Source organism: Artemia sp. Qi Xiang Cuo, chromosome 8, assembly GCF_049724085.1.
Source record: "Artemia sp. Qi Xiang Cuo chromosome 8, ASM4972408v1, whole genome shotgun sequence".
NCBI classification, from domain to species: domain Eukaryota; kingdom Metazoa; phylum Arthropoda; class Branchiopoda; order Anostraca; family Artemiidae; genus Artemia; species Artemia sp. Qi Xiang Cuo.
In genome coordinates, this window is record NC_142801.1 from 46980626 (window position 1) to 46993286 (window position 12661).

Below are 12661 nucleotides of genomic sequence, written 5' to 3' on the forward strand. Positions count from 1 at the left end.
AACTACATTTACCGGTATAGTTTTCTATAGTGTTTCTAACATTAGGAACATTTTTTAACGTTTGTTTTTTCTTCTAGACCATCTTCTTTAATCATTGACAAAAGTATATTCTACTTATGAGATTTCGAATTGATAAATCACATTGCCGGCTATTCAATCTTAATATAGATATTCTTCAGTTGTTCTTGTAGTGGTCCATTTAATAACTTCTCAAATGCAATTTATCTCATTTTATAACATTTTTAACATTATCTCATAGATGTTACCTTTTAGTCGCCTTATGTGCTGTTTTGATACTGCAGAACATAATCGAGAGAGACTAGAGATAGTCTCAATTTTTTAGAAACTTGATTCTAATTCCTCAACTTTCTAACATAGCTGTAAGAGGTCTGAGAAACAATAGTGAGGCACTATAGCAATACATACTTGAAATAATAAAGCAAAAAACTTAAATACTACTATTACTGCTACTATTAACTCACTGCAACACCAAGCCGCCTGAGGCCAACAGCTGCGAACCTCATTCCCTACCTGAACCGCAGCAATGTTATTCTCGTACATAGCACTAATCACTTTAATGTATTTGTCTGGTATACCATACAAGGATAAGACCTTCGATAAAAGCTCTTCTATCGGCTGAATCAAACGCTTGCCCATAATCCACCAAGCTGAGGACTATAGGTGTCTGATGACTCGGGCACTTCTCAATTATCAATCTAAGAGTCAAAATTTTGTAGACACATCCTCTTCCCTTCCTAAAACGACACTGTTCTTCTCTTTAAACTTTATCTACAAAATCTCTAAGTCTAAAAAGTATCATCATACTAAGCAATTTGCTACCTGCAGAAACCAGGCTAATACTTCTATGATTATCACACTCTCTTATCACCTTTTTTATACATTGGTTTGATTAATGTTTTCCTAAAATCACTAAGTACTTCTTCTTTTTCAAAAATTATATTCATAGTCTTCAGTAACTTATTTCTAGCTTCATAACCACCATATTTAAGAAACTCATTTACCACATTATCAGCACCTGGATCTTGAATATTTTTTAATCCTTTTAGTACCTTCGCTAATTCCTCCCCACAAAACAAATCTTCCCTCACATCTTAGGTATCACAGACTTTTTACTCTACTCTATATCTTTTCCTGTAATTCTATCACAGTTTTGTACATTCTCAAAATGTTCTACCCAATAACTCTTTAACTTTTTCCTTGTAACTAATTGTGGCTCTGTTACTATATTTAGCTGGGGCAAGCCCAGATTGATACTGATATATTTTTTTTTAAATTGATATTGATATATTTATGTAACTTCAACAGCAATTTACATGCAAAAACCAATATTATTCACCCAAAACCAAACGGTTGACGTGGGGTGAATCAGGTGAAAACACATAAATTTAACATCTTTTAAATTCACCATAATAAGAAAGAAAGAAAAAAAAGAGAGAAAAAAAAATAAATAATACTACAGAGGAAGCAACTATATACAATATCCATGCTGTGGGGTCACACTCACAACCAACAAAGAATTGCCACTTAATTTAAATCAAAGTGACTCTTTTGACTACTCCCTCTAAATTTATTAACGGGTCAGTACAATATTTTACTATTATGCCATCTAGCTGCATCTTCCAGATCTTCGGAAATTTTATCCATGACATCTTCTTAAATCATATTTGAATGTTTTCTCCGCTTTCTTTACATTCCTCTTATTTTCACATGATCTATCGCTCAGATAAATCTTGTCCAAGCCCCTCCTCCTCTCTATTAAGCATAAAGTATTTTCACTTATATTAGTAGCTGCGTTCCTAACTTTCTTCACTAAGATACCATCAGCGACTTCACAAACTGTTTTCCTAAAACTATTCCATCCATCTTCTACATTGTCAAATTTTATACTCTTCAGTTTAGTATTCAACTGTTCCTGGAAAGTTTGTCTCAAATTCTCATCCCGGAGTCTATCAACATCATAACTTCCCGGAAGATAGTTACTTTTTCTAAATTTCAGCTTTAAGTTAACCCTAGACTAAACTAGATGGTGATCTTTACTTTTAACTTCAATAGCAGCACTCCTATATACCCTAATATCTTGTATTGGTCCTGCCAGTCTTCGGTTTACTTGTGAATACCATGTTGCCTTATGACATTTTATGACCAAAAACTGTATTGGTTATAATTTAATTCTTATACCTACTTGCAGCAGTCTGTAGCCATTACTGTTTTTTTTTTCCTACACCAAATTTATCTTGGCTAGGATACCATATATCCCTATTTCTACCAGCCTAGGCGTTAAACTACACCCTATTTCTACCTGGGACCTTGTCTATTTATTCCTGTAGTTGTAAGTAAAATTCATCTGAGTCACTGCTATCTCTGTCTGTCGGTTCTAAGGGCCATGTACTACTATGACTGATACCCTGCACTTTTTGTCATAAAATGGGTGACTAGCATTGTATTATTAATATCTTCCCAACCTAAACAAAACTTAACTGCTTCCTTGTTCATCATGGGAGTTATAAATAGAGTTAACAGATTCGTCAAGGAAGCAACACCTCCCTCCTTTCTCCAATTGCTATATTACTTTAAATAAAGGTATCCACATTATGTTGCTAGAGATGATTTTGATCGCTTGAATGGTTCACTTAAGTAATCCATTTTTTTTTATATATATATAGAAAGACACCAAACTTGGGTATGACGTGGAAACAGCGATCAAGATCTGTCGACATGCTGGTTATATTGATGAAGCACTTAAGGTTGCTGAAACCAATGGTCGATACGATGCAGCTTTGAAAATTCTTATTGAGGATAAAACAGAGCACCAAGCAGCGATTGACTATATTCGTACTCTCAACGTTGAACAAGTAAATAAGCTTTTGTATGTCTTTTGTTTTTCGATTTTTCTTAAAAATTTTTAAAAACTGATTTACGTTTTGCTTTTAATTGTTTCCTTTTTATATTGGCTCTTTGATAGTTTTTTTCTCTATAGATTTTATGGATTGTTTTTTTTTTACAATGATAAAATTTTTTATGAAAAATGTATTTTCAATGGGATCAAATGTTTTGAATGACATCCAGATATCTTAGCTATTCAAATATTGATAGTATGTCAATTAATGTTGAGTTGTTGCTTGATGACATTGTGTAAAGTCATGTCAATTATTGTTGACTCAGAGCACGCATCTTACCGAGATTAACCAAGCTAGAAAAACTTGCATTTTACTATGACTCGGCAATTGAACACTCGGATTCTTTTTCATTATAAGATGGGTTTTCTTTTACATCAGGACTCAGTATGACATGCGTAACTTAGCCCAAAATATTTTCTTTTATATAACGTTAAGTCTTTGGTCAATTAGTGAAATAGCATGGATAACCGTAAGGGAGTGATTGAGAAAAGAAAAACTACAATACAAGGTCAAGAAGGGATAATGTTTTGTTTGAGTCTATTTAGCATTAAGAAAAGAGGATTAAATCTCCATCCCTCCACCCTCATCCATGGTGGTGCTTATCTTTAAACTTTTTTTTTATGTTGCATTATTTTCTCTTAAAAACGCTTGATGGATTAGCGAGATTTTTTCTTTCTATATTTATGTAATTCTAGACACTGTAAAAAGGCTTTCTCATATTAGGAGGTAACTCCTAGTGAGAAACGGGTATTATTTGTTTGCTAATGCTGGTAGTTGAATAATGTTACGTTTTCTTCTTGCTACTCTATACTGGCGGCAACTCTTCTTTAATTATTTCAAGTTCTTTTCGTGGTTATAATTTTTCGTTTTGTCTTTATTTTAATTTGATCTTAATTTCTTAGTTTTCCTTATCTTTTGTATTTGCTTCAACAGGAACATTGCTTATGTTTTTTGGAAAGGATAGCATTTTTTTAGTTTCCTCTGTATGCTTTACAAATGGTATTGTTTATTTTAGTTTTTATCAGTAATTAATTATAATTAATTAACTTTGTTTTTTTTCCAAAGTATTTTCAATTAACAAGACACGGAAATTTATGTTTAAAAAAAGAAAAAGAAGCAGGAAATGTAACATACAACTGGCATGTGTAGTGCAAATTAGCTGTGAGAAACTCAGCGTTATGAACCGGTGTTATAACTATCATCTCCAAGTTTTGTATCTTATTGTTTACTCATGTCATGTATTGCAGGTTGATTCAGCATTGCGCCAGTATGGATCAGTCCTGATTAATCAGTTACCTGACCTTACTACCAGACTAGTCACTGATTTATGTGTTAGATTCCAGCTGACAGACTGTGAAAACTTGGTAAGCAGATTTAGTCAAAGCAGATAACCCTGTATAATTTATAGTTTTTGCATTTGATGCAAAAAGGTTTTTGCATTTGATTGCATTTGATGCCATTTGAGTCTAGTGTATACGCCGGTGTTAGAAGTTAGGGTGGAGGTTCAAAGTTTTAGAGGACTTAAAGTTGTAAGAAGTGTCAAAAGCCGAATACGATTATTAAAATGTGGCATAAATGGGGTTTTGTGTAGTAATCACATACCCCCCACTCCATTGTATTCATAAACCGAATTACAAGTGTTGCTAAATTCTTAAATATGTGGCAGTTTTAATATAAAATTGTTTTTGGGCTGTGATTGAAATTTAAGCTAGGTAGAAATTATTAACTGCTAAAACTGTTGATGGCATTGAATGACGAAAGGGATGGGCAATAAGGTAATTATTCAGGAGGGAGGTCTGTTAACTCCCGGTTTTAATTCCTTGGACAATTCTTAGGTGAAGGGGGTTGTTCTTCCAACGATCCTGTTAATGTGTTAATGTTAATATTTAATTTTTTTGTGACGCTCGTGCTCATCCACTAAGTTATGTTCAAAGCTAAGGCTCTTGCTGAAAAACAACAGGAGAAGGAAATCGATCGAGCAAAAATCTCCAGGCAACACCTGACATATTTGATCCTCCCCTACAAAGTATGCGAGGAGAGAGATGAGGAGAAAGATGCTTCAGATGGTGGCATCAATAGTAGTAGTATAACAATTTGGTTTCATAGCCAAAGAAGAGGTCCGAATTAAGAAGTATCCCGAATGTTAATGTTTTAGCCGTTCAAAGGTGATTCATAATCCTGAATCTGGCTCGGCGGATAACTGGGAATTGTTCTATTTTAAGGAATTGTGCTGGTGTCTTTATAATCATAGAGGTGAATGGCCTGGATAAAAAATGTAACTACTCCTCTTTTCTAAAGGCAATAAATGTAACTCTATTGGACAAAATTGATGGTAGCTATGAAAGCCCTTCCAAAGTAACAAAGCCGTTTCCGAGAAAAGGCCAAATTCTGTAGAACTCATGCTAGATAAAGACCTCCGAATGCTCTTTGTCCTGGACTTACGGTTTCAGCAATGAAGTAAATGATTGCACAGTTATCAAGTCCTTTTCAAAGAAATATATGTTGTCAAGTTAATATTCCCTGGCCTCTGGTGCAGCAATCGCTGCCACAGCGAAAATAGTTTCAGAAAACCGACTTTAATCAATACAGGTTTGCTTACAACAATGGACGATCAGCCTAAGGATATCTCCAGAGTCCAGAGTGATGTGCTGTGAAACTGACGTTGCTAATGAGCTGAAAATTGACAAATTACTAATAACCTGGTATTGTTGTCAAAACGGTATAGAATGTTTGACTCATCTGCTTTTGTCGCATAATCGAAGGTTTGCTATTCAAGCCTGTTTAAAGTGGCTTTACTTGGTGAGTATTTGGTTTTACAGATGCTTCTGACTGTAAAACAATACAGGAAGCAATTCTTGTCGAAGATGAATGAAATTCAGCTCAAGTGCCGGAATGACTATTTTGATCACGAGTTTTTACGACGATTTCAAAGTCTGTTTGAAAATTTCGGAAACCCTCGGTTTTTGCGTAATTTTGGTGCTTTGACGCAAAAACATAAATTTTTTAGGAAAATGATCCTTAATTTAACTTCTTATGCTGAATTTAAAAATGTTGGCATTTATTTTCTCAAATGTTTATGTAACAACGGTTTATCTGTATTTCTTCTATGAAATTTATTTATTTATTTTTTCTTGAAAACGATTCCATATTTTTTCGGGAAAATTGATATCCTGGCATTTTCTGGCCTAAAAATAAAAACGCTGTATGTAGGTCAGAAGTTTGAGAAAATTCGTTAAAGGCTTAGTTTTGGAAACAAATTATTTATGCAAGAGACGTCATAAATTATACAATCCCCCCCCCCCAAGAGTGAACGTATCGTTTTTATATCTATGACTCGTACGATATTATAAAAGGAACATAGCTAAGTGTAAGATGCCAAGTGTAATTAGTTTAATTACAAAAAGGTGTTTTAAGTGAGTTAGTAGAGCAAGTAAAGAGTGTAATTATACTGCCTAGAGGACAAATGAAGAGCCTAGACCATCAAACATGACAAGACCAATCCAATATGACCGGGTTTGACCAATCTAGGAGGCTAAGGTAAAGAATGTTGAAAAAAGTCTAAAGTAATGATAAACGAAAATGAAGATATAGTCAGAATACTCTCGTCAGCGAAAATTACAATGAGTCAAAAGTAAAAGTGAAAAACAAAGAAATATCCGGTTCGGAGATCGGCAGTAAAAATTAAAACAAGTAAAAATAAATATGAAGATCAAAACTATAGGAAGTTCAAATCATCCGCTTTTGTCAAAGAATCGAAGGGTTTGCTATTCAAGACTTTTTAAAGGGGCTTTGATGGTGAGTATTCGGTTTTGCAGATGCTTGATGAAACAAACATCATTGATGATGTTTTTACAGTTTGATGAAACTGTAAAACAACACGGGAAGCAATTCTTGTCTATGTAATGCAGTATGAAAGAGACGGACATTCTGTTAAGTGTTGGTTATGTAAAAGCAGTCGATAAAAATGACTGATGCGTAGGTAAGTGGGGCCCTTGACTAGTCCCCTTTTAAAAAATGAAAAAGAAAGTTATTTGATACTCCTTGGACTGACAATTAGATATATCAATGTTAAATTTACTAAGTTTATATATGAAACTATTTTAATTTTAAGTCATTTGAGGCTTGACTTGTTTTATTTTCAGTATTTTGTGTATGTATCATATATGTTATTTTTTTCTATTTTAGGGTTTACCGTCTGTAGAGGATTTCCTTCCAATTTTTGCAACGAGACCAGATAAGCTTACTGAATTTCTCGAAGAAATTTTATTAGTAAGTTTATTGAATACATATCGTCAATTTATTTTTCTTACTTAATAGTAATATGTTTATTATTTATATGACCCTCTTAAGACCACCCTGATGAACGAAATTCCACTCAAGTTCTGAAATGACTATTTTTAAAAGGAGTTTTTATGACGATTTCAAAATCGGTTTGAACATTTCGGAAACTCTCGGTTTTTTACATAATTTTGGTGCTCTGACGCAGAAAAATTTAAGTCTCAGGAAAGTGATCCATAATTCAACTTCTCATGCAGAATTTAAAAATGTTGACATTTATTTTCTCAAATTTTTGTGTTTAGGTTTATTTATATTTCTTGTATGAAAAAAAGAAGAATCATGTAAAAACATTGAACAAAAGAAAGCAAAATATATAAGTATATTGTTTGAATTCAGCACAAAAAGTTATAATTGCGACATTCCTTGGAAATTAGGTTTCTGCAAAATGTTTGTAACCTTAATTTTAGAAAAAAAAATCTAATTGTATTTTAGCCAATATTTATCCTACCACCTTTATGTTGCTCCTACGGTTTGCTGTACTTTTCGGAAATTTTTCGTGAGATTTATGTCAGGAATTTGTTTGTTTTTTTTTGTGGGAAGGGGAGGAGTTTTGGAAAGAGTTATTTAAATCAGCTTTTGCATTTTGTTCTGAGCTATTACAGAGAAGGCGAAATTAGCGGCCAACCTGAAAGTTAAACCGAAACTAGTCAGCGGAAACTAGTCAAAGACAGTATTTGCGTGTAATTAGAACGAAAGGTCGTATCTCACGTTTTCATTTTTTTTAAGGAGAGCAAAAAAAGATTCTTTAGCTTTTAAGGGAACGATTGTGGGTCTAACGATTTAAATGACAGAGTATCTGTAAAGATTACGGTGTGTAGCTAAACTATTTGGCTTCATTTTAGTATACATATATATATAATAATAATAATAAATAATAATAATAATTTTATTTCAACCCTTCATACAAATACAATGTAAATGCTCGAAGGAGTTATAAAAACGAAAGAAAAAAATGACGAAAAAATCACACAACGCTACAAAACAAAATTAAACTGCGATAATTATGGAAAAGAGAAAAACAAATGAAATCAAAATCACGATTTTAATGCACAAGACTAGCCAATGGAAAGTCGTGGATTGTTCTATTCCGACTTCTGAAACGGGTATACAACTCATCCATTTTCTTACTTATCTCAAAAATATAGTACCTTTGCGAAACATAAGAGTTTCTGAACCATATGGGAATTCCCAATAAGTATTTGCGATACCGAAAAAAAATTGAACAAATTCGGTTACGTTCGGTTTTACTAAAGCAATTCCATAAAGGGGTTAAAAAAAAGACATGTGGCGCAAACATGGCGTTACAGAGACGACCGAGCATAATTTTGTCAAATTGACCTTTAGTTCGTGCTAGCATACCGCAACTTTTCCGCAGTTTATCTTTAATAACTAGATTTTTAGTACCTTTGGTATAATTCCCATATCGAATTCCGTGATGTACAAATTTATCCTTTTGGAAACTGTCATCCCGCAAAGACCATCAAAACGATTTGGCAATGTTTTATCGTTCAAAACGACGAATTCAGTCTTAGACGGCTCTATTGTTAGCCCAATATCACCAAGCACAGACGACACAGCATTAATACTTTCTGTAAAGATTCTAAATTATCACTTATCAAAAGTAGATTGTCTGCGTAAGATAGATGACTAGCATCAATTCCATCATCTATCAAAAAATCTTCTATCGATTTTGTCGCAGAACGTACTGCATTGTTAAATATCACAGGGCTGATTACTGAGCCTTGTTTAACACCCCTACGTATATCTATAGGTCCAGAAAGCTGTCCCGCAGACCGAATTCTTACTTGAGATTTTCGATACCATTGCCATAGACAATTACAAGCAAAGGAATCAACTCCTGCCCTTATTAGTGACAGGACTGCTTGCGAATGTAAGACAGAATCAAACGCCTTAGATACGTCTTTTGCGCAGACGAATAACGGAGTTTTTTGTTTCTTAAACTTTTCAAAAATTGAAATAAAAATTGAATGTGCATTCTGAACACTGAAACCGGACCGGAAACCGAACTGATTGTCACCCACATCCACTCGCGCTGCCACTATAGGGCACAGTATCTTCTCCAGTAATTTTGCGAGAACTGAACAAATAGTGATGGGTCTGTACGAAGAACAATCTTTAGGGTCTTTCCCCTTCTTATGCATACAAGTAACGACCCCCTGACACAAACCTTGTGGGACAGACTGTTACGATATTATTACCTGTAACAATAAAGCTATGTGGCTAAACAGTTTTGGGGTACCATACCTCAGGTGTTCCGGCTGAATACCATCTGCCCCAGGCGATTTTTCAAAAGGAAGAGGACGAACAAAAGATTCAACACACGACGGGGTAATAGTAAGCCAGTTACTGTATTGATTCAGTCAATCAAAATGCTGTATCAAAATATCCCGGAAATTACTTTCTAATAATGGAGGATCAGCCGCAAACATTGAAGAAAAATATTCAAACCATCTATTTATTTCAGTGCTATCAGGCGGCGATGAAGAAGAACGGATAAGTTTAGAAAATTCTCGCCATAGCTGACGAAGATTATTTTTTATTTCCCGCGATAGCTCCTTAACCCGACTTCTTTTCCAGGATTTCACCTTCTTTTGATATTGGTGTTTATTCGACTTCATAATTTTAAAAATCCATCCTGAACGTGGTCTTTCACAATCAACCCAAATGTGTCTCCAAAACACATGGTGAGACTTTTTAACCTTCATACTAGGAAAATCTGACCAGCATCTCTTACGGGTATTCAGCTTGATTTTTTCCGACGGAACTGCAACGAATGCAGCCGTTTTCATACTATGCACCAATTCAAGCAAACAACAATTGAAATGGAGAAGCCGGTCATATTTTACCCGCGAGAGCAAATGAAATGGAACCCTTATCTTATCTAAGTACGAATCAAGAAGCATCTGGTAAGTAAATATATCAATACGACTCCAGTTCTGTTTAGTGAACTACTTGTATCGGGAGGGAGCATATGTCTCAAAAGTACTGAGTGGTAGATGAAACTCAAGATGCGAATGATCACTTTAAAGAAGTTCGTCAGAAACATTAACTATCTGCTGCTAGAGATCCCCCATATTAGTAAACACGAAATCGAGATCAGAAGTGCTACCACTGTTATGTACATAGGTAAACGATCTATTCTTCTATAGACAATAGAAATTGTGCGGCAATGTAGCATTTACATTTGTGAGCGACCAATGGTATTATCATTAATGTCCGTATTAAAATCACCCATAATAACACAAGATTTACGGTAAGAGCTATTCTTTCAAGTAGTTTCGACAATGACGAGCAGGCAGACGCAAACTTCTGACTCGATCGGTCATTTCTATAGTCTGTAGGCATATCAACACAAACAGCAATAAAACCACTAAATTCTACCGCAAGACATACCTAATTAGACTCAAACAGATTACAATTACACTTTTTTCTAACAGCTATCATTAAGCCCCCCGAGGGTCGACCCCCAGTACTTTTAGCTGGGTAGATAAAATGCCGATGATCAGAAGAAGTAGTCAGTCTTGTGCCAATATTTTTCTTAAGCAGATGCTTATTAACACAAATTATATTGAAAGCACCATACACTATTTGAAGTATGTCTAATTTTTCTCTAGCACCGTTTATGTTTTGATAGAACACACGTACTTCGTCTTTTATCGAGCCGGTTTACGATTTAGGTTATTCGGTGCAGCTTGGTCTAGATTTGTACCACGAGCTGCATCTTTCAGGTTTGGGCACCAAAAGCAGTTTCTTGCATGGTTGGATCCGCAGTTGGCACATTTGAGCAAATCTGAGGTGCACTCGGAGTAGCTATGATCACCGGCACACTTGCTACATTTAGTGTCCTTCTGACACTGGTTTGCACGATGACCAAAACCTTGACATTTATAGCACTGCAGTGGCTTTGTAAGGACCTTTGACACAGAAAACATGGTGTATTCCACTTTGATTCCAAACTTGAGAGCCTGATCGAAGTCAATCTTAGTAACGAACGTGACAACTGAGAAATTTCCAATGCGCTTGGCTTGGGAAACACCGCTAATTGGGTTGGGAATAGTTGAAACGTCGTAATCTTTGTCAACGTAAATGATCCTGAGGTATTCTGAGCGCAGTACCTTGCTACGGATATTTTGCTCGTCTTGGGCCCCGGAGGCAACAGCACTTGCGGATGTTTTGTCTTTCATATGTACAAACAGCCTGTCTCTTCGTTGTTCGATTCTGTCTATTTTATCAGCGGGTCCGATTTTCCTAAGAACTCCTTTTGCTTGGTAGGATTAGCACTCAAGCTTGCGGGCAGATTCGACAAAACAACTGGGATAGTCCTTTCTGGTCGGGGCAGAGATGGCCACATTGGTGGGTGGTTCTCTGAGCTAGGTACTGCAGAGGTTTCTGCTTTTCTACAAGAAAACTTAGCATCGCTTTCCAATCATTCAATCGTGAGGCAACAATCGTACTCAAATCCTCAGGAATGGTGGGAACGTCAGCTGGGTCGAGAATGACAAAACGAGGGGTCGGAACTTCATTTGCGAACCTTTCTGACATAACCTCATAAATATTGCCATAAAAGGCAGAAGCCGGGTGAGAGCCCTTACGACTCTGATTAATGTTTTTGTCGAGCACTGTTTTGCATCTATCAATAGCATGTTTCAGAGCTTCCTTTCATAAAAACTTCGACTGCCTGATAGCAATATCCTTATTCGTTTTCTTTTCCACATGCCTCTGTATAAAGTTCAATACCGGACTTAAAACCACGGTATTTTCCGTCATTCTTGATCCAGCTGTTACCCCAAAAGACAAGGGAAACGTCAGCCCCCGTTACTTTATCCCCGCAGTTTAAGGGAGACTCTCCCGGCAGGTACAACGGCACTTGCCACGGGTTTACTGCCCCTCTTCTGCTTGTCAATTGCACGATCGTTCCTCTGCAACTATGCTAATAATCGAAGCTAAGAGAAAGAAGGTGTTTTATTTTTCTATTCTTGACCAAATTCTATGTCTAAATCATAGAGACGTCTAAGAGACGTCTAATCAACTCTATGTCTAAGAGACGTCTTCAGCAAAACAAATAAATAAATATAAAATTAAACTTACACTAAAAAACAGGCAAATTAAAACTAAAACCACCAATAGAACGGTCCCACCGTCCTGACTTAAAGCAAGTTCGGCTAGTACTTACGAAAAAACAGGATACAAGGAAATTCATTCATATAAAAAACACAACAGGAGCAAGTTTTTGATGTGGATCTTTCTTTTTGCCTTTTGTGGATCTTGATTTCTAGTCTCATAGATATTTTTGATACTGGTTCATTGTAAAAGTGTTAAGCAGTATTATCTGATAATGTCAGTAACACCCACATAATAGTCAGGGTTTTAGAAATATGATGAGA

General features: G+C 35.4%; 1 protein-coding gene across 1 annotated transcript in view; it reads left to right on the forward strand.

The window, feature by feature from the left end:
- The window catches only part of Vps11 (vacuolar protein sorting 11), a 99734-nt gene that overhangs the window by 61320 nt on the left and 25753 nt on the right, over positions 1-12661 (forward strand). Inside the window, exons 10-12 of the mRNA XM_089092989.1 lie at positions 2685-2873; positions 4166-4282; positions 7104-7187. Coding sequence (XP_088949115.1) covers positions 2685-2873; positions 4166-4282; positions 7104-7187 — 390 coding nt within the window. The remainder of the gene's footprint in view (positions 1-2684; positions 2874-4165; positions 4283-7103; positions 7188-12661) is intronic.